At 41.6% G+C, this 22,115-nt stretch overlaps 2 protein-coding genes across 3 annotated transcripts in view; one reads left to right on the forward strand and one right to left on the reverse strand.

The window, feature by feature from the left end:
- Positions 1-654: 654 nt before the first annotated feature.
- urod (uroporphyrinogen decarboxylase) lies at positions 655-7,308 on the forward strand. The gene is made up of 10 exons (XM_027142621.2): positions 655-911; positions 1,587-1,699; positions 3,393-3,472; positions 3,561-3,623; positions 3,807-4,004; positions 4,611-4,772; positions 5,551-5,688; positions 6,035-6,135; positions 6,271-6,337; positions 6,896-7,308. Exons 1-10 carry the CDS (start codon positions 889-891, stop codon positions 7,058-7,060), a joined length of 1,110 nt encoding a protein of 369 aa, XP_026998422.2. The 5' UTR covers positions 655-888; the 3' UTR covers positions 7,061-7,308.
- Positions 7,309-12,649: 5,341 nt separating this feature from the next.
- Positions 12,650-22,115, reverse strand: part of zswim5 (zinc finger, SWIM-type containing 5) — a 39,866-nt gene continuing 30,400 nt past the window's right edge. Inside the window, exons 5-14 of one of the 2 annotated variants that reach the window (XM_027142771.2) lie at positions 21,892-22,068; positions 21,197-21,373; positions 20,938-21,084; positions 19,753-19,890; positions 18,242-18,499; positions 18,013-18,148; positions 17,179-17,336; positions 16,857-17,020; positions 16,679-16,760; positions 12,650-16,535 (exon numbers count right to left, since the gene is read on the reverse strand). In XM_027142771.2, the coding sequence (XP_026998572.1) occupies positions 15,673-16,535; positions 16,679-16,760; positions 16,857-17,020; positions 17,179-17,336; positions 18,013-18,148; positions 18,242-18,499; positions 19,753-19,890; positions 20,938-21,084; positions 21,197-21,373; positions 21,892-22,068 (2,300 nt within the window). In that variant the 3' untranslated portion in view covers positions 12,650-15,672. The remainder of the gene's footprint in view (positions 16,536-16,678; positions 16,761-16,856; positions 17,021-17,178; positions 17,337-18,012; positions 18,149-18,241; positions 18,500-19,752; positions 19,891-20,937; positions 21,085-21,196; positions 21,374-21,891; positions 22,069-22,115) is intronic. The other variant, XM_047806471.1, reaches the window with a different exon arrangement.

The following is a 22,115-nucleotide window of genomic DNA, read 5'->3' on the forward strand; positions in this document are numbered from 1 at the left end:
TATACACACACACACACACACACACACACACACACACACACACACACACACACACACACACACACACACACACACACACACACACACACACACACACACACACACACACACACACACACACACACACACACACACACACACATATATATACACACACACATATGTATACAGTATGTACACACACACACACACATATATATATATATATATATATATATATATATATATATATATATATATATATATATATATATATATATATATATATTATACACACACAAAAGGGTAGAATGTAGAATGTAGTGAAATTAAAGTTGGTAAAGTTTCATTTAAGTAAACAATTTACCATAATTAACACACACACACACATTGTGTAATTGTGAAGCCAGGTTCACTTTAAATATATATATATATATATATATATATATATATATATATATATATATATATATATATATATATATATATATTTTTTTTTTTTTGGATCCTATATATGATGTGTTGGTTTTGGATATATATATATATGATGTGTTGGTTTTATTATTTGCAGTATAAAGTTTAACAGTGATATAAGCATCTAAATAAACTTTAAAGCTATGTCGACTTTATTCAGCCTTAAAAAACAAACCACGCCCGCTCGTGATCACGTGACCGATTCAAGATGGCCGCGCCCTTGCGCTAGGAGGCGGAACGTCGGTTAAAATACAAAGTGCTTCATACCGGCCTTATAGTGCACTGTGTAGGGTGTTTAACTCTTTACTCCATACCCTTAGACACTTAGTAGTGCACATGTAGGGATTAGTGATACATTTCGGATCCAGTCGTGTTTTAGGAACGAGTCTGTAGTTAAAGACGGTGTTGTGTTGATCTTTCGAGTCGCTTTGCACGATGGATAAAGACGATCATATCCTGTAAGTGTATTTAACATCAGTATTCAACAACTGAGACTAGAAATGTTTGGCTTTGTGTGCATTTTATGGAAATTAATGCAAATCCTGTTGTTTTTAAGCAATCAAGTGTGTAGTCGTCACATGACAGCTTTGTATTATTGTTGTTGTTGTTGTTGTTAATAATGATGATGATGATGATGATGATATCATTATTATCATTATTATTATTATTATTATTATTATTATTATTATTTGGGCTTGAATACTGTCACATTTCCATCTAGAGCTCTTGATCAGGGTATGAAATAGTTTTTTAACATGTTAGATGCTAACTCATGTTTGTGTGACATGAGTCACAAAAACTAACATTTGCTTATATCGACGTTTGAAGTGTTTAGTGTTTTAGATTGTTATCTATTTAGCTGTTCTGTAAATAGTCCTATAAGAATAATGAACTTTATTTGCAGTGCTTGCAGTGTCTGCAGACTTCCTGGGGAATTGTACCGTTATTTGGGAGTTATGGGAAGGTCTTATCTTGTCTCTCCACCTTTCCCTTGTTAAAGCTGTTGATCATGATTACAGAGAGAAGAGGGAGAGGCAGCTGAACCTGGAGACAGATGATAACCCCCTTACTGCATTGTTAGAGTTGAGGGTTCGAGTCATGAATGTTTCTAAACTAACTGCTTCCCTTCGCAGGCCAAAAGACTTTCCTGAGCTGAAAAATGACATGTTTTTGCGGGCAGCTCGAGGTGAAGAGGTCGAGCATGTTCCAGTGTGGTGCATGCGTCAAGCCGGACGATACCTGCCAGGTACGTTTGTGTTAATCCGTCCTGATTCTACTTGTCTTTATTGTCTTGTGTACAGACTGAACTGACTTTCAGGATTCACTGTAGGATTAATCATGCTTATGCACGAAGATCCCAGAGAAGTTGATTACATATCGGAAGGTTGTGAGTTCAATCCCAGGTCCACTAAGCCTCCACTGTTGGGCCCCTGAGCAAGGCTCTTAACCCTCAATTGCTCAGTTGTATAAAAATGAGATAATGTAAGTTGCTCTGGATAAGGATAATGTAAATGTAAATGTCATCCTAAGCTACAGTAAATAGGAAGTTGTGTATGTGCTGTCTCTGTCTCTAAACCTGGAAATAATCTCCCTGTTTCCAGACATTTAGTTTTTCAGATTCAGTAAACAATTTAAGAAATATCTTAAAAGCAAGTTTAGCAGTCTTGCGTTCAGCGGCTCTTAGTACTGCCACTATTCTTCTCATCATATTAGTACATGTGTAATCTCTTCATTTCTTATATTCTGTCATACGAATGCACTTTATTTGTATTATTTTCTGTAAGACATACAATGGATTATAAATAAGATTTACATCATTTTCTTTTCTTTTTTTTTCTTTTTTTTATTAAATATTCTAAATAACATACAGTTACTGATTTACCATCTGAGTATCTTACTAACTTTCTACCATTCCTGCTTACTAACTTCTTTTCTAACTGAGAATCTAACTTGTTGACTTACTATCTTAAGTACATACTAACTAGCTTACTAATGTATTTACTACCTGACTTACTAATCTATTCACTCTTTAACTTGCCCACTTACTAGCATGCCTGCTTTATAATTTACTGTCTGACGTACTCTCATATTAACTGGTGTACATACGAACTACTTGCTTTCTAACTCACTTACTATGTAATTATCTGCTTATTACCATGCTTACTAAGTCACTAACTTGTTTGCTTACTCAATTACATATGAACTAACTAACGTACACATTTATATACTTCCTAATATGCTTACTGTATGACTAACTTGCTTACTAACTTACTATCATGTACTCAATAATTTACTTTATTTAAATATTTAATTGCTCAATTATTTCTGAAAGGGGGCACGGTGGCTTAGTGGTTAGCACGTTCGCCTCACACCTCCAGGGTCGGGGGTTCGATTCCCGCCTCCGCCTTGTGTGTGTGGAGTTTGCATGTTCTCCCCGTGCCTCGGGGGTTTCCTCCGGGTACTCCAGTTTCCTCCCCCGGTAAAAGACATGCATGGTAGGTTGATTGGCATCTCTGAAAAATTGTCCATAGTGTGTGAGTGAATGAGAGTGTGTGTGTGTGTGCCCTGTGATGGGTTGGCACTCCGTCCAGGGTGTATCCTGCCTTGATGCCCCATGACGCCTGAGATAGGCACAGGCTCCCCGTGACCTGAGGTAGTTCGGATAAGCGGTAGAAAATGAATGAATGAATGTTTTATTTCTGAACATATTTACTAACTTTAGTAACATTCTAACTATCTTGATTTTGTCAGAGTTGACATTTTATTAGCTGAAATCACCATGTGGGTCTTGTACGTATAACTGACTGTAGGGCATCTATTAATCTGCACAATATATTGGCACCCCTTTTCCCGTGTGTGTGGGGGGGTGGGGGTTGGGTGGATACATACAGCAACAATTTTGAAATGTAAAAAAAAATCTGATTGCACTTTTATTTTAGAGTTCAGGGAATTCAGAGCAGGCAAGGACTTCTTCGAGACGTGCCGCTCTCCAAAAGACTGCTGTGAGCTCACGCTGCAGGTCTGCAAATTAACACACATAAACCTCTAAACTGACATGTCAGAATTTGCCTCTGAGGTAAATTAGTAAACGTCTTATCCTCCTGCAGCCGCTGAGACGATTCCCTTTTGACGCTGCGATCATCTTCTCTGACATCCTGGTGGTGCCGCAGGTAAGGAGATGCTCCGATTAATTTCACACATAAAAACATTAAAAATAGAAAACTGAAACCCAGTTTTTGAGCACGCCTGGAACAATAATGCAACATAAATATATTATGTGTGTGTGTGTGTGTGTGTGTGTGTGTGTGTGTGTGTGTGTGTGTGTGTGTGTGTGTGTGTGTGTGTGTGTGTAGGCTCTAGGTATGGATGTACAGATGGTAGCAGGAAAAGGTCCAACATTCCCAGAGCCCCTGAAAGAGCCGGATGACCTGCAGAGACTTCGCTCCAAAGTAGACGTGGCGTCTGACCTGGGCTACGTGTTCAGGGCTATTACACTGACACGACACAAACTGGAAGGCAAAGTTCCTCTCATCGGCTTCAGTGGTGCACCAGTGAGTGGATGGGGATTAATTACATTTTTCTTCTCTTTTAATGACAACATAAAATCAGCTGCAGGATGATGTGAGTGGAAGAACATGGGAAAGAAGAGTGTGTGGGTGGGTGTGTGTGTGAGTGTTTGAGTGTGTGTGTGTGTGTGTGTGTGTGTGTGTGTGTGAGAGAGAGAGAGAGAGAGAGAGAGAGAGAGTATGTGTGTGTGTGTGTGTGTGTGTGTGTGTGTGTGTGTGTGTGAGAGAGAGAGAGAGAGAGAGAGAGAGAGAGTATGTGTGTGTGGGTGTGTGTGTGTGTTTGTGTATGAGAGAGAGAGTATGTGTTTGTGTGTGTGTATGTGTGTGTGAGTGTGAGTATGTGTGTGTGTGTGGGTGAGTATGTGTGGGTGTGTGTGGGTGAGTATGTGTGGGTGTGTGTGTGTGTGAGAGAGAGAGAGTATGTGTGTGAGTGTGTGCTTGTGTGTGTGAGAGTGTGTGTGTGTGTATGTGTGTGTGTGCGAGTGTTTTTGTATGTGTGTGTGTGTGTGTGTGTGTGTTTGTGTGTGTGTGTGTGTGATGTTAACTGTAAGAAATAACGACACGGTTCCCGTGTTTGTCTCCCATGTGCAGTGGACACTGATGTCCTATATGATTGAAGGCGGAGGCTCCACCACCCACTCGAAGGCAAAGCGCTGGTTGTACCGACACCCCGAAGCCAGTCACACGCTCCTCAAACGCCTCACTGATGTTATCGTGGAGTATCTACTGGGTCAGGTCAGAGCCGGCGCTCAGGTGAGGGGTTTCTTACACACAAGTTGTTTTTTTTTGTTTTTTTTACTAACCTGAATGTTATTTTGTGCAGGTGATCAGAATTACCGTACTTGTATCCTGCATTAGCTTCTATTTAGGTGAAAAGTTTGACACGTGATGTTTTAATAAGGCACATTAGGACAGGATACAGACATTTTTAGGAGTTTGGGAAAAGTTGATTTGGAATATCTGCATTTTAATCGTATTTATGCTTTTTTATTTATTTATTTATTTACTATGGTTTTTCCCCCCCCCCTTTTTCAGCTGTAAAAATGTTCACGATCTGCTCTGATTAAAAATAAATAAATAAATAGAATCCTTGTGAAACATCTTGTGCTTGGTTACCTAGTGAACGTTGGCCTGTGAATTCTGAGAACTTGAGCAAATAAACAGGAGGTGAAATTGTAGGATTTTAGGCCTCAAATGGGAAAAATGTGGATTGTGAAATTATTTCCTTTTAAATGAGGCTGATTTTGCTAAGGTGAACTTTAACCTTTGGATGTTCAAATCGCATTTTTGTGAGCTGACAAAAAATGAAGGAGCTGCTAATTATTAAATTAGCGGTCATACTGGACTTTTACTGTTTGTGTTTTCTTTGACCTTGCACAGACATAGCTGTTTTTTTCTTTCTTTCTGCCTGCTAGGATTTTCTCATTAGTAATGTTGGCACCTGTGTACAAATGTTGATGATCATAGTGTGTGTGTGTGTGTGTGTGTGTGTGTGTGTGTGTGTGTGTGTATGTGTGTGCTTGTTCTTCAGGCTCTGCAGGTGTTTGAATCACATGCTGGCTGTCTGGGTCCAGTGGAGTTTAAAGTGTTTGCTTTGCCGTACCTCAGGGACATCGCACGCAGGGTAAAGGACAGGCTGAAGGAGTCAGGACTAGACAACGTCCCCATGGTGGGTGAAGTGTTTTCAATCTTTAAATCTTGATGCCCTCTTATCTCTTACGTCTACTCCTGTAGTATTATCCGAGTCCCTTTCGAGTCTGGTTCGTTTTCTGATTATTATGTTGTGGTCATGCCGGTTCTTATCCTCACTGGTTTTTTCTTCTTACTTTTGAATGTCGCACATCTAAAAACAAAAAAAAAAACAATTCTGGGCAGTAATTCTTAATTTTTCCTTGTCAGAAGTGTTGGCTCTTCTGAAACTTGCTATACTTGCTAATCCCCAGCAGGAGGTGTCAGTATTGGGTAACTCTTGTGTTTCAGTTTACTAACAGTACCCCTGTTTTCCTTCGGATCAGATTGTATTTGCGAAGGACGGCCATTACGCTCTGGAGGACCTCTCCCAATCTCACTATGAGGTGGTGGGCTTGGATTGGACCATTGACCCTCGTGCAGCACGGTGAGTCACCCCTGCATCATGGTACATTCCAGGTCTATTTTTCTGTTTCCCCCTAAATACCGTGCTGAGTATTACACGTGTGTGTGTGTGTGTGTGTGTGTGTGTGTGTGTGTGTATACTGTGTGTCTTTCACAGGCAAAGGACTGGAGGGAAAGTCAGTCTGCAAGGAAACATGGACCCCTGTGCACTGTATGCTACTAAGGTAACAATGTCACCTCAGACAGCACAGAGCTCTTTTCTGCTATTTTTGGGGTGCCAATAATTTTAGTTCCAATTCAAACGGTAATACTGTACTGAGATACATGTATACATCAACATCCATTCGTGTTCAAGGTGAAGGCCATGGTTAAGCAGATAGAATTATCTGCTAGTGATGTGTCGTTTGTAAATGATCTGACTCCTTGAATCATGTATTCGACTCGGCTCTGGGAGTCGGCTCTTTGAAACGACTCTTAGGTGAACGCTGAGAGACTCGTACATCTATGATATTCTTTTTCTGTTGTTTTTTTTTTTCCATTGTATTTATGGCAGTTTACTTTTTCTGTTTTGTAATGGTTTATGTAAACCCATGTTTATGTAATTTTAGGATAAGCAAGAAATTCAATATTTATTTGAAGCTTTCTCTTAATGCACTCTTTTGGTTGATAGTAAAGACGTAGAAAACGATTAGCATATCAGTACAAGACACGTAGAAAGAAATGCACAGTAAAACCTACATAAATGATAACCTAATTGTTTGTGTGTTGTTGTTTTTTTTTAGGAGAGCATTTCTGATATCGTAAAGACGATGGTGGAGGTGTTCGGCACCAGGGGCTACATCGCCAACCTCGGCCACGGTTTGTACCCAGACATGGATCCTGAGAGTGTGGGCGCTTTTGTGGAGGCCGTGCACACGCACTCCCGTCGGCTGCTCAACCACAAATAAGTCTTATCTGTGCAGAGACAGCAAGAATCATCACAACTACATACACACACATTCTGAGCCTGTTTATAAAATGAGCTATGGATTTCATCTGCTGTGATGTACGATGAGCATCAAGGTTGAGATTGTATTGTAGAATTTCAATGACCAATGTGTGATTTGCAGTCAGGACTGAACCAGAAATAGTTTTTATTGATATATGTATAAAATGGTTTTATATTCAACCAAATAAAGTGAGATCTTCATGAAAACATTTTGTGTATTTATTTAGACCAAGGGCTTAAAGAAACAGTTCTATAAACAGGAACAAAATGGTCGACCGAATCAACAAAATTTACTTTACTGATAATCTAATATTCCGGGCACCAGTGCCGAACCGAAGAAGTTGGCACTTGTAAAGGCTGAGCCAGGAACACACACATCCTTGATGAGATGCTAGTCGATCGATGGACTTTGTGTGAACACATCTGTACAACAATTTAATGTAGCCAAAGGCAAAGTATTGTTTGGTGGGAGGAAGCCGAAGAACCTGGTTGAAACCCACACAGACACGTGAAGAACGTGCACCATAGATATTTGTGCTACAGTAACAAACCTCCCAAAGTGCTGCTTTTTTCAGTCATTCATTCATTCATTCAGTTTCTACCGCTTATCCGAACTACTCGGGTCACGGGGAGCCTGTGCTTATCTCAGGTGTCATCGGGCATCGAGGCAGGATACACCCTGGACGGAGTGCAAACCCATCACAGGGCACACACACACACTCTCATTCACTCACACACTCACACTACGGACAATTTTGCTGTAGATGCCAATCAACCTACCATGCATGTTTTTGGACCGGGGGAGGAAACCGGAGTACCCGGAGGAAACCCCCGAGGCACGGGGAGAACATGCAATCTCCACACACACAAGGCGGAGGTGGGAAATCGAACCCCCAACCCTGGAGGTGTGAGGCGAATGTGTTAACCACTAAGCCACCGTGGTTAACCGTTTTTTTTTTTGTTGTTGTTTTAGGTTTTTTTAAATTAGGTGTTTGACAAGGAGACAATATATTTGACAATATTTTGCTTGCAGGTCACTTGCAGGACACTTTTCCCTAAACACCCAGGAAATGCTAATCCTCAGATTAAGTTGTTTTCATTCTACAACACAACACATCACATGACCTCTTGTGTGGGAGGGTCAGTCCTTAAAAAAAAAGTAAAAAAAAAGTTTTGTCTGAATAATGGTATCTGCAATCCCTAACACATTTCAATCATGTTCAGGATTTGAGTGTTGACTCTCTCATCAGAATCTGCTTGTTTTTTTTTTGTCCTGCCTGTGAATCATATTTGTTTTTCATATCCCTGATTGCCACTGGTGCACAAAGCCAATGCGAACAGGCTGCATCTCATTCTCTAGGTGTCTATTGTCTCTGAACAAACATCTCAACTGTACACAATGGGGGTGGAAAACACACTCGCACGGCCATTGTTTAGGAGATGGTAAGCAGCTGCAGCTTGTCCACGCGGCTTGCTGTTGTCCTTGATTGTAAAATAAATAAATAAATAAATAAAAATGCTGCAGTCAATTTGCTGATTAGCGCCATAGCATTTCTAGCCCCTGTCACTCCAAAGGGCGCAGCTGGGATTTTGGAGGCTTGGATGTACCCCATCCCTTCTATACACACACACACACACGTTACGAGCTACCTCAAGGGGCTTCAGACATTATTTTTAATTGCAACAATGAATCCACGCACCGAAAAGCTTGATTCCCCAAGGTCTCCTTTAAGGACCCAAGAGAAGAATAAGTGAGAGAGAGAAACAGAGGGGGGTTATAGGGGTTCAGTCGCAATCTCTCAGCGAATCAGCGGGCCTGAAAATCCAATCTGCTGCAGCAGACACCATGCTGTACATCACTTGTCAGGCTCTGGCACTATCAGTGCTTTATCAGACGCACAGGGCTTGGCCTGAGATCGATTCAAAATATTAGGGAGCGCAAGGAAGGTGAGGTGAAGTTTGGACGTGTCCTCATGGCTCCGAAGCAAAATATAGCTCGGAGAAGGGAACGACAGGTCCTTAAAGTCATGACCGATGGTGAAAAACAGTCCCACTTGGCATTTGTGCCTCTGTGGATAAACAGTAATCCATAAATTTCATCTGCCTTTATATCTGCCTGTTTGTTTGTACAGTCCATACAGGTCATTGGTTTTATATATTGCACTGATGACATACTTTTAATAATCCTCGGTTGCTCTAGATGAGCATTTCCTCTGCGAAAAATCCAACAGCCCAATTAAAGAAGCACAGTAGGAAGATCACCGTGGCAGAACAAAGCTGTGCAAATCAGCTCCCGTAAGAGCAGACACTTTACAGCAGATCAGCACGCTTTAGGAAACTGCTAAATTGAAACTTCAGAAAAAGTATTTAATCCACGGCAGTAGAGTATTAGAGGACCAGCATTACTCTAGTGTCATCTTGCCAATAATAAAAAATAACACATATATTATTAATCTTGCTATAAGATGAACATTTTATATGAAATTTACTGCTGTGTGTATTGTAGGATCCCGTTTGACAAATTATTACAGTTTTATTACAGAAATGTAGCTATATCCATCTCCTCTTTCTGCTCCTGCATTTAGTTTGGAGTGCCACAGGGGTTCAGTAATCTTGGAAATGTCATACTTCTTAGTCTGGGGATGCGACAGGGTGCAATTGGATTTAAGGCATGATGCCTCTGAACTAAATCCCCCCTGTGTAAGTGTTGACCTCCATAATGCACAGTATGACGTTTGTTTGACTTTGTGTTTTTTTGATGAAAAATTGTGTGTACTCATTCATTCATTCATTTTCTACCGCTTATCCAAACTACCTCGGGTCCTGGGGTACACAGGTTGTGCCTATCTCAGGCGTCATTGGGTATCGAGGCAGGATACACCCTGGACGGAGTGCCAACCCATCGCAGGGCACACACACTCTCATTCACTCACACACACAACAAACTACGGACAATTTTCCAGAGATGCCAATCAACCTACCATGCATGTCTTTGGACCGGGGGAGGAAACCGGAGTACCCGGAGGAAACCCCCGAGGCACGGTGAGAAGATGCAAACTCCACACACACAAGGCGGAGGCGGGAATCGAACCCCCAACCCTGGAGGTGTGAGGCGAACGTGCTAACCACTAAGCCACCGTGGTTAACCGTTTTTTGTTTTGTTTTTTTAAATTAGGTGTTTGACAAGGAGTTAAGAGGAAAATATTTTGCTTGCAGGTTACTTGCAGGACACTTTTCCCTTAACACTCAGGAAATGCTAATCCTCAGATTAAGTTGTTTTCATTCTACAACACAACACATCACATGACCTCTTGTGTGGGAGGGTCAATCCTTAAAAAAAATGTAAAAAAAAAAAAGTTTTGTCTGAATAATGGAATCTGCAATCCCTAACACATTTCAATCATTTTGGGGGTGTAAAAACTTACAGGTACGACAGGGGTTCAGTCATTTATAGGTGCGACACTTCTTAGTCTGGGGGTCTGACTCGGGTCCACTTAATTTTGAGGCATGTTAGCTTCGTGCTAAATCCACCCCGTGTTAGTGTTGACCTCCATAACGCACAGTATGAACTTGGCAAAAATCGAAGGACGTCAAATTGTTGTGACACTTTAGAGGTGCCACAGAGGCACTCTTCATTTTTGAGGCGCAACCCTTTCCCTATTCTACCTCCGTGTTAGTGTTAACCTTCGTAGTTCACAGTTTGAATTTGGCAAACATCTGAGAAAATCTATGGAATTATCTATATAAATAATTCCCTGAAATTAACCCATAGCCTCCAAAGCAAAAAGGATCACACTACATTCAGAGAATTCTGAGCTATCTTTAATTTCAATAGCCATTGGTTTGCAGTCTGTCACCATTTCTTCTTAATATTCTAGAACTGAAATGTAAATATTACATTCACTATAATGTTTCTGCAAAGCCTTGACTTTAACCTCATTCTTATCCTTTTAGAGCTTTACAGCTTCACTCCAGTCCAGTCCTAATCTCACAACAAGGTGTGAAAACCATTTCTTTTCTTTACTTTTTCACCCAACATGGCAGTTCTGCTTTATCAGCAGGCTGAGGAAAGTCCGTTGACCCCATCTATATTTCATCATGTGACACTCACTCGTTCACTCGGGGGCTCCCGTAGGACCCAACACACAAAGATTCAGGACTCTGTGATGAATGAAGGAATTTGTACAAGCAGGTCTGGAGTGTATTGCTCCTGTCGAACGCACCGTTGGTATCCCAGCGTGAGCTCTCTCCATGTTCAAAACAAGACACTACAATAAACTACATATGTTCACCTTCAGCAATATCGTCTTCCTGCAGGTTTCGGTCATCAGTGCTAAATTTTTAAAAAGAATTTGTGGATTATTTAAATTGTAGATACGCAGATACACTGGCAACTATCTAAAGGACCACTGGGTAAGAGAGAGAGGCATGTCAGAGAGATAGAGAGAGAGAGAGAGAGAGTGTGAGTGAGTGTGTGAGTGAGTGAGTGTGTGAGTGTGTGTGAGTCTGTCTGTCTGTGTCCTCAAATATGTGACTTTGTAAAATAGAGAAACAAAGAAAAACCAGCACATTCATCCTTCTCAAAATAAACTTAAACAACATATTCATATAGGCAGTAATTTATAAATGATAAATAATTATACATTTCAATAAAGCTGCTTTGTGATGGTCAGTTTGCAAAAAGATAAAGAGCGATATAAATACAATTTCATTGACTTAACGCTTTCAATTTCAGCCCTAAAAGAAGCATGAAAAATATATTTAGAAAAAAGAAAACAAAAGAATTTAACTCTACCATACAGCTGAGATGTTTGTTCATGCTAAGACATGCTTTACATTTGCAGAATTATATGTTTAAAGTAACAGGAACGTTGTGGTGCTGGAGGTGGTGAATGGTGTAATATCCACCTTTTTCCATAGATTATGTTTAGCCAAAGTGATGGTGAGAGCATATGTAGTCTAATCTGGGAAAAATACGAGCTACGGTTTACCTTCATTCTTCCTCCAGCTACAAGCAATGTCTGGGTCACTAGGCTCTAGCATCCTGTAGATCATCATAAGGATCCTCCACTTTATCATCTTCAGTCCTTTATTTCTGTCTGAATAAGAATCACACAGCTCTGTTTTGTCCTTTACATGTACGAGTAAAATGTATGAAATTGCATAAAAAACAAACAAAAAAAACCAACAACAATAATAATAATAATACGCTTTAAAAATGTCTGCCATCTTGAAGACTTTCTCAGACCTTTAGCCTTAACTGTTACAAGGTGCTGATGCTGGAGCCTCCTTCCATAAACATGTCCTCACAGAAAGCATCACATTATCAGTTCTGATGTACTTTAAAAAAAATTTTACGATTTATTTATGTAGCATATCCGACATCGATGTCCCCGTGAGTTAGCTGTTATGGTATCGGATTATCATCGTTACTATCGCTAATATAAACGACGAATCAACACTCTTTGACCAATCAGATTCAAGAATTCAACATAAACATTTTTCACAGAACCAACAACACTTCCATCAGATCACGAAGAGACCAAGACGTGTTTCACACTTTATTCATAGAAAAAGCACTGAAATTCAACACAAATCATATAAAATGGTAGTAGCATTACATAAATAGTAATAAATTTTTGTTTATAGACATTAGCTCAAGAGGTTGCACAAACGGAGGAAAAAAAAAAAAAAAAAAAAAAAAAGTCGTCGAACTATACTTTTGTGGCAACAAATACTGGATACCTTTTTCATAATTTCAGTAGCACGGAGAGGTGACGAACACTTTTCCCTTAAATTAAAAAATGAAAGAACAAAACAGAAGTCAAACAGTAGATGAACTAGTGAACAATCTCTACCAGCGATTATTATTATTTTTTCCTTCTAAACTCTATTGACAGATCCGAACACTGGTACAGTCAACACATGGACACTTAAAAGAGTTATGGGAAAGAGAGAAAGAGTGAGGAAAAGTTAAGAAAGAGAGGAAAAAAAAAAATAACTCAGAGCCACAGAAATTCTGTCGTTTGCAATGCCGCCGGATCGGCAAGGCGAGCTACGAGAAGAATGAAGTTTGTATAAGCAGGTAGCTACGATCGTCCTGCATTCGTCAAGAGAGGGGGAAAAAAAAGGCAAATTTAATCCCAAAACCTGCAAAACATCTGGTCGATTTTCCACTGAACCGGTCACGGCTCGATCCGGTCCAGATCACACCAGACTAATTTTTTTTAACGTCTTACGTGGATAACCGTTTTTAAGGAAGTTACAGAAAGGATCTGGAAAAGTGACTGAAAATAAAGTCTCCTCTTATATGTGGACAGAGCGGCGTCTTTCGCGTAGTCTCAAGGCAACATCATATGAAAACAGCGCTTTTTCTTTAGTTCCCACCATAATAATACAGCCAGTGGGTTTGGACCAGGCATGTGCCGATAATCCATTGAAAAAAAAATAATGAATCAAATCAGAAAAATAAAAAGAAAACAAAAAAAATTAAATAAATAAAAATAAAAACGCTACATTCGCTTTTACAGATTTGGCCAGCCAAGAATGTCGATGTGATTCGTGAGACAGTGAATATTATGGAACTGAATTTTAATAGAATTTCCTGTATAAAAAAACAAACAAAAAACAAACAAACAAACAAAAAAAAAACAGTGGACAAAACTGCTGCTCTGACCGAGGACTAATTCAGAATTCTACTGGTTTAATACAATTCGCTTTAAAACAAACATCAGGATACGAGCATGTAAGATCGGCACATGCCTAGTTTGTACAGCATCCTTCTGTAATCCGTCTTCCTACATCACTCTGAGAAGATGATAAGGCTTCAAAGCAAAAGGAAAAAAAAAAAAAAGACATATGCAAGTCGCTCGAAAGGCAAAAGTCCTAAAACTGTCTGTTCCCAAAGAGGGTTAAAGAACATAAAATAATAAAATCAGGAAGTGGTTCTGCATAGTCAGTTCAACGGCTGTTCTTCCTTTTTCTTTCTTCCCTTCAGTTTATTTTATACACGCCATGCTTCTCTTGCGAAAAAAAAAGAAAAAGTGTACAAAAGACCAGAAAAAAAAAAAGAAATAAAAGGAGAAAAAAAAAAAGGAACTGTTCACAGGAGCACCTGAGAAATGTTTTTTTAAAGTCTTTCTGCCGTCACATTCCCAGCCCGCGACAAATTCAAGTATCCGAAAAGAAAACAACGGAAAAAAGAAACCATACAGTTATCATAAATAATTATAACTTTACAATTTTTTTGAATTGACACTTTCATATTTACAATATCTTAAATGCTTATGCTACTATTTTTGTTTTGTTTCTTTAAGTGATTCCCTGAGAACTGAGTTGAGCATTTTGTCCTTTCTCTCCAGGTTTCCTTCCGTTCGTAGCCGCCGAGTGCATTCTAAGTGTTGGGAGCAGAACCGAGTGGAGTGGAGTGGAGTGGTGGGGAGTCGAGTCGAGTCGAGTGGGTGCTTGTAGGGTGGTGGCCGAGGGGGGCATCTGGAAGATGATTTCTTCGATTTTTTCTCCTCTTGCATTTTAATCTCTCCATATTTTGCTTAATGCTATGTAAATATAATTGTTAATGCAGACATGGTGATGGGGTGGAGTCAATCAAGTGCTTGTATCACAACACAACTACAGTTACTACTTTTTTTTGTTTCTGAATATTTTCTGCCCAAACTTAATTAGAGGGTCGCCCGAGTAGGCAGCGAAATTTTGCCAAAGCATTGCACTGCATTGCATGCATGATAATGCTAAGCTTTGACGTTACACGAGTCTCAGTCTGCGTGACTCCTCCCCCCTCAAAAAAGTAAAGCCATCTTTAAAAAGATTTTTTTATTCCTTTTGTTCAGATTCAGGCGGAGAAGGAAACCCTGTGCTCTTCTCAGGTGTGGAGGCGTGGCTCTCACTAACGTTCCCTTAAATCTCTTTCTTCCCAAAATGAGAAAAAAAAGGGAAAAGACAAACCAAGAGGAGTGGACAGAGGGGAGGGTGAGGGTGGTGTTCATGGCTTCGTGGTCTGATTCCTGGGTTATGGAGAATTGCGTTAAGATGAGGAACACCCCGATATTTCAGCTAGCGTTGTTCGCTCTACCCCGAGAACAAGGCCTCAGCCTCACCCTGTTAAAGCTGTTCCTTAAAATACGATCGAGGTATGATTAACACTGTGTGCGAGTGTTTTTTCTGTTCTTTTCGGAATGACTGTTTTGAGCGTGCGAGCGTTCACTTTGCCGAAAAACATAAAAGAATAATAAGAACCACCAATCGCCGCGATGGAAAAGGCTCAAAATACTCTGCCTATCATTTGGTTTCTCTTTATGTGCCACTTCTGCATCTGTAGTTTAATACAACTAAACTGTATTAACTGTATTAAACTAAAGCAAGCATAAGCTGAAATCAAAAGCTTGTTCTGGCCTCCACAGGTTCTAACAAATCCGTGAACATTGGTCGTTCACGAAACGCAAACTGTATCAAACTAAAAATACAAAATAAAAATACAAGATACTCAGAATATACAGGAAGAAAATAATGCCTTAAATAAAACAAGGAATGAGTGGGGAGTCTTTTATAGTCTCCTCAACCGAATCGCTCACGCACAAGCATCATGAGCTTCTTCTTGCCCTTGTAGATCTGTTTGAGGTTGTCGATAAACTGGGAGAACTGCACATGGCCGTCGTGCGCCATAAGGAAGGTATCACGCGCTTTGCCGAGGAATTCGATGAACTCACCATAGTGGCGTGGGCTGATGTGCGTGAGGCGCGAGTGTGTGGTGCTGATGTAAGCGCCAATGGCGGCGTCCAGCAGTTGGCGCAGAGGCGCCTTGTCCGTGCTCATGAGCTTGCCTGAGCTGCGGCGACCGGGGATACCGGCCAGCCCAGGCGCCGTCACTGTGCAGCGGCGCAGGATGTCCGAGAGCACGGTGGCACAGCGCACACCCTTTACCACCAACGGTACCATGGCACCCAGCTCATTCTTTCCCAGGGAATGGCTGAGAGCGCACGCCCACAGGACATCGTTGATGGCCGGATGCGTGTCCTGGTTGTACGCCAGACTCACGTGAGCCATGGCCAATGACGCCAGTTTGAAGGCACGCAACGGGTAGCCACGGTGCTCCATGTATCGTGCGATGGTGAAAAGCTGTGCGTGCGTCATAGCCGTCGCCGCCGCATCCACTGCAATCTGGTAGGCTGTCTCGAAAGCCACATGCTCTTTCTCGCAGAGTGTGAGCGCAGACAAAGCGCAATTAGCCGGGTCCTTCATGGCACACTGCAGTGCAAGCGTTCTGGCACAGCTAGCCAGCTCCTCGCGCTGCCCGTAGTCCAGACTGAGACGCAGCGCTGTCCCGTGTGACATGACCGCGGCAGCAACAATACTCGTAGCCTCAGTGGGTGTGAACAGTGTATACCAGCTCTGTAGTATACTGACCAGAGCCCGCAGACCTACAGAGACAGAAGATGGACAAAGAGACAAAGAAGAGGAAAGTGAGAAAAAGAAAAAAAAACAATGTTTAGAAATCAGCAATTTTATATGCAATATTACAATAATGTAGAATGTAGGTGGAGAATGTAGGTTTGATACCTACCGACTTCAGTAGCGCAGGTGACGAGCCAGCGTACCATCTCTCTGCGTCTCCAGTTCAGCGTGGACAGTGTCATCCTCATCACCTACAAAAACATATAATAAAAAATGCAGGATATAACTGACTAACTTCATACAGACGTACAGATTAAACACACACACGTACACACAAACACACACACCTGAAGGCCGAGCTCCAGGGCCACGTTGAGCAGCGTGATGTCAGGTGGGCTGTCTGCAGGCGTGGCGATCTTGAATGCATCTTGAGCCAGTTTGAAGATGAGTGAGGAGGAGTGGATGTTTTTCTGGATGGCCTCAAGGACCGTACGCAGTCTCAGCATGTCTCCTGCTCAAAACACATCACACAACATTAGCTGCTTAAGCATCAAAGCTTGAGTGGAAAAGTACAGAATCATTTTCCAACTTTAGTTTAATAAGATGGAAGAAGAGAGAGAGAGAGAGATATAAAACTGCAAAAACTGTGTGTTTGTGTGTATTCCTCACCCTTGGCTGCAGTGAGCATGGTTGATGCCAATTCACACTGCTGGGACTCCAGGTGCCCGAGGGTGAACCAGCGCGGGTATCTGCTCGGCACAATGGAGATGCCATGGTGTGGGTGACCCACGTCGCTTGACGGAGCTGTGGACTCCAGCACTGGCAACCTGCAGCACACACGCATCACATTACAACAGATTAACAACCACATCTGTCTCATTTCTAAACATTATGTACACAATAACACATTATTCCTATATTCATGACCAAAACTAGGGCTGTGATAGTTACTCATATGCAAATTGAAGGTCCTCCCATTCATACATCTGCATGACCTACATTTGTATACTTTTATATACATTAAACAATGTTTTGGAACACTTTGCGCTGTAGCCTTTGCACTTTGAAGCCTTTGTGCCGAGACTTCAACTCTGAGAGTGTCTGAGAGTGCAGAAGGTGATGATCACTATCAATCGATCGGTAAGAACCAGGAGGTTCTGTGACTGGATCAGTGACGGCACAGTTATAAAGGCCAACAGAGACTTCACATAAGCACACCGATGCACCATTACACAAGCCACACGTAGTCCTGGAACGTAACATGAGCAAAACAACACTGTGCTGTGTTTTTTTTTTCTCCTGTAATACTGAATCAGCTCATCTAGAGATCTGATAATAAGTAATAACATCACCGTTCATCTGTTTATAACAGAACTCTCTAAACTGGAGCTTTTCTTTAATCATTGTTGTAATTATTTGATGCTAATTTGAGTCAAGGCCATTTCGATTTGCTAGTCATCTGAATTCCAGACTGAGCTTCTTATATCTGCATGCAGTTCTCACCTCATGGCCCTCAAGCCGATTTTGTAGGCCAGGTCTGTGTCATGAGGAAGGAGTGCTGTGAACAGGTACTTAGCAAACGTGTGCATGGGTACGCTTTCTCTGTGGATCACTTCTCCCAGGCCACTGAAGGGCCCGCCTATATACATACACACACAGAAGATCCGGTCAGAAATCAGCATATCTTTAGGAGTCAAACCTCAGTAAGTTGTTGTCTGTGTTCAATTTGTACCTTCCAGCAGAAGCATGGCCTGCTTACGCAGTGTATGCACCAGCAGCTCGTCCAGCTCCAGCTCCTGCAGCTTGGCGACGATCTGCTCTTCGTTGCGACACACCTTGTCCTGCGCGTACAAGCCCTCGGGCATCAATCTCTGCTGCCCCATTCCCATCAGTGCTACCTCCAGTGCCAAGGCCAGGTACGACTCACTGGCATCTGGGCAACCCCAAACGGGCACGTGCTGATACACCGGGGGCTTGGGATCACCGGAATCTGGAAGAGAAGAAGAATAACATAAGTCTAGCCTCATAAGTTTGGATAGAATTTTAAACAAAAATATCTAAAATGTGTTTGTACTATGAAGGCATGTGTGTGAAAGTGTGTTTGAGTTTGTGTGGGTGAGTGTAACCTGGGAAAAAAAACACCATCTGTTAAGAAAGTGTCAGCACGAGCCTTTAAATCCTGGCTATGATTCTTGTGTTTGCATTAGATGGTGTGAGGGAACACCAAAAAATACACACTAACACACACATTTTATATTATATATATATATATATATATATATATATATATATATATATATATACACACATATATACACACACACACACACACACACACACACTGTATATACACACACACACATGCACGCACGCTGTAAAAGCCTGGCAGACACCTACTGAGTGACAAACGAATGCAATTTGCTACCTCACACATGTATTAGAATAGATAGAGTACACTTAGGAAGGTGTGAACGAGTGTCTGGAGATCATGAAGTTTTTCTCGCAGAATAATGAAGAAAGAAAAAAAAAAAACAAAGACAGCAGGAATGCGAGAGGGAATGAGACTGGGCAAGAGAAACCGAGATTGAAAAGAGGAGAGAGAGTAAACCAAAGAAGGAGAGATGTTTGAGTTTGGAATACACGCTCCAGCTGTTGTTAAAGCTCTGGAGCATTCTGATTGGATGAGGTTTTAGGCCACACCCATTGTGCTACAAAAGTGCCAGATGTTTCTAAATGTGTGATGGAAGTCAAACAAAGAGCTGTGCTACGTACACCCCTTACACACTCCAGCTCTCACACACACACACACACACACACACACACACACACACACACACACACACACACACACACACACACACACACACACACACACACACACACACACACACACACACACACACACACACAGTACCACTTGGCTGCATTATTCCAAATCACAATAGCTCCCTGTTGGCTTTGCACAATAGCAACACAAAAGGCAACACTGCAGCTTGGAGCGATGTATGGAATGCAAATGCTGATTGATTTTATACATATTACTCCACCGTGTCGTCAGTGAACCTCCGGCCACAATACAACCACACACACACACACACACACACACACACACACACACACAATAATACAATACCGTGGTGTTTTAAATGGCATCAAACACTATAGAAACCTAATCTCATTTCATCCAGCACAAAAAGCACACACATGCTCCTTCCCCTGGACTAACAGCCCATAATAGTCTACCTCCAGTATCCATGGCGTTGTCATCTTCCATTCGACACGTCTCTGTTAGAGTGGCAAAAAGGCAGCCGATGGGGTCGAGTGGGTGGCCCACCCAACCCTCCAAATTGGTAGTGCTGGTCATTCCTCTCTGCAGCAACTCTGCGCACGTGCACACACACACACACACACACACACACACACACACACACACAAACACTTAAATGAATTATGGGTGATAAAAAGGTACAATTTAATCAAACAGAACAGTGAATTTGCTATGCTCCTCTGTGCCCCACATATTAGTGTTAACTCCAGAGTCAACTTATCAAGATGTTCGAGCTGTAGGTATACGGCAGACGGTTTGGGTTCAATTCTGTTGCCCGACAATAATAGACTATCGTAAATTGTCAATGTTCTCTTAGCTAATTTATTTTTCTTTTTTGGGGGAATCTTTTATCTTTTTCTGTATCTACAACAAATTTAGATTCATATCCACAGAACTAATTAGCTGACCTGATCTAGCAAGCTAACATCACTAGATAATTTCTAAAAAAATTTTCAAAAAACAACACAGGTCAGCTTTGACAATAATGATGTAAATATGCCAACACTGTTAAACTCATCAGTGTTTAGATCTGCATTTTTTGTTAAGACTCAAGCAGGTAAGTTAGCAAGCTAGTCAAGCCAACATTTGCTAAGTTAAGTTAGCAAGCTGTCAACATTTGCTACGTTTGAAGGATAAAGTAGATAAACACAGATAAATGACTAAATTACCGACTCTGCACTTTTTTTACGCATTCATAAGGATTGCATAAAACTTTTACCTCATGATACAATTCCTACAACTTCGCTAACTTCGCTAACTTTTTTTAAACTTCTCTTGGCTTCATAATATGTGAATGCAAAACTGTGTTCTGAAGCTTCAATGTAGGTTCCCAGTACACAAATATTAGCCCAACACATCTCATCAGGACTTGGCATGGGTTCGAAAATAAACACTTACAAAACACAAAAACAACCTGTGTGATGCACTGAGGCCTTGTAGCTCTATATAGTGCTAAAGGAGATAAGCTAAACCTGCTCGCTTTGGAGCACAATACAGCTTTTGTAGGTTTTTGGCTTCAACAGGCATGGTAGGATGCCAAGCAGATAAAGATTGCTGTAAGGTCATGTGCCGATCTGTGTGTGTGTGTGTGTGTGTGTTACCTTTCTTCTGATGTTTGTAAATGTCCAGCTGCCTCTGCTGCTGCAGCCGGAGAGTGTTGATGATGGCCACGGCCAGTCGCAGGGCTTCTCTCGGGTAACCGTGGGAACGCAGGGCGTCCACCCTGGCACAGGCAGTAGGCACGTGATCTGCAAGAAAGGTCATGTGACACTCAGTTAGACATGGACATATATGGCCATGTTTGCACTTGTGCTTGTGCTCTGTGGGGTGTGTGTGTCTGGGTGTGTGTGCACGTCTTACCCAGCCACAGTGGCAGGCCTTGCGGGTTAAATAGCAGGTTCTCTCCTTCTCTCTGGTAAGCAGGTGACACGTAAAAATCGCTGCTGATGATTCGCTGCAGGTGGCTGTCCTGCCAGTGCAGGTCGCACGCCTCCATGGCACGAGTGAACACCGTCCGCCTCGGCCTGGCCAAGGAGTCTAAAACACACACGACAGGTAGGCGGAGTTAATATCAGTCAGGAAACACATGATGAAGAATCATCCAGTCAGAACCCTGCATGAGTGAGTCATTTCAATTTCTTCGGTAATAAAGAATGACAGTATTTATTATCCATTTATAGCTACCTCTAGAAAAAAAAGCAGAACATCCAGGCAGGAACTTAGCTCTGATTATCACCCATGTTATAATGGCAATAAATAGTTTCTTTGTCTATGGCTGCTCTTTAAAAGTACTGACACTGGAGACTCCATACAAAACATCTTACATGTCACCATGTCTACAATTATACGCTTTTCCTTTGTTACCTAAAATGCAATTTTTACTTTATCTTAAGCTTATTGTAGAATCGTGAGGCACATCCGTTATGCAAGTCCCTATGAATGAGTAGTTACCATACAAATGATAACAGAATAATTAATATAAAACTACTGTCTGAGCGATTAGAACTGGTGGTATAATCGTTCTAAGCTCTACTCAGTGTTTTCCAGGTGCCCACCGTGTGCCAGGTTGCTTTGGGGCAGGGCATTGGTGATGTTGGGGAGCTCGCTGCCGTAGTTGCCGTCCTCTAGCGGGCAGATATCCATGTCGCTCCACTTCTTCAGCTGTTTGAGCCATGTGCTCTTCTCCTCGCTCTTACAGTGAGGGTTCAGCACAATGCACACCCACAATGCACCTGTGGTACAATGAGACGGGAACAGAGCATCGTTACCGAGGAGCGTT

Source organism: Tachysurus fulvidraco, chromosome 22 (assembly GCF_022655615.1).
Source record: "Tachysurus fulvidraco isolate hzauxx_2018 chromosome 22, HZAU_PFXX_2.0, whole genome shotgun sequence".
NCBI lineage: Eukaryota > Metazoa > Chordata > Actinopteri > Siluriformes > Bagridae > Tachysurus > Tachysurus fulvidraco.

Excerpts from the sequence above, each read along its gene's own strand:
- urod (XM_027142621.2), top strand. The coding sequence starts at position 889 with ATGGATAAAGACGATCATATCCT. Across the intron at positions 3,624-3,806 it reads ACATCCTGGTGGTGCCGCAG|GCTCTAGGTATGGATGTACA; the intron begins GTAAGGAGATGC and ends GTGTGTGTGTAG. Across the intron at positions 6,338-6,895 it reads GTGCACTGTATGCTACTAAG|GAGAGCATTTCTGATATCGT; the intron begins GTAACAATGTCA and ends GTTTTTTTTTAG.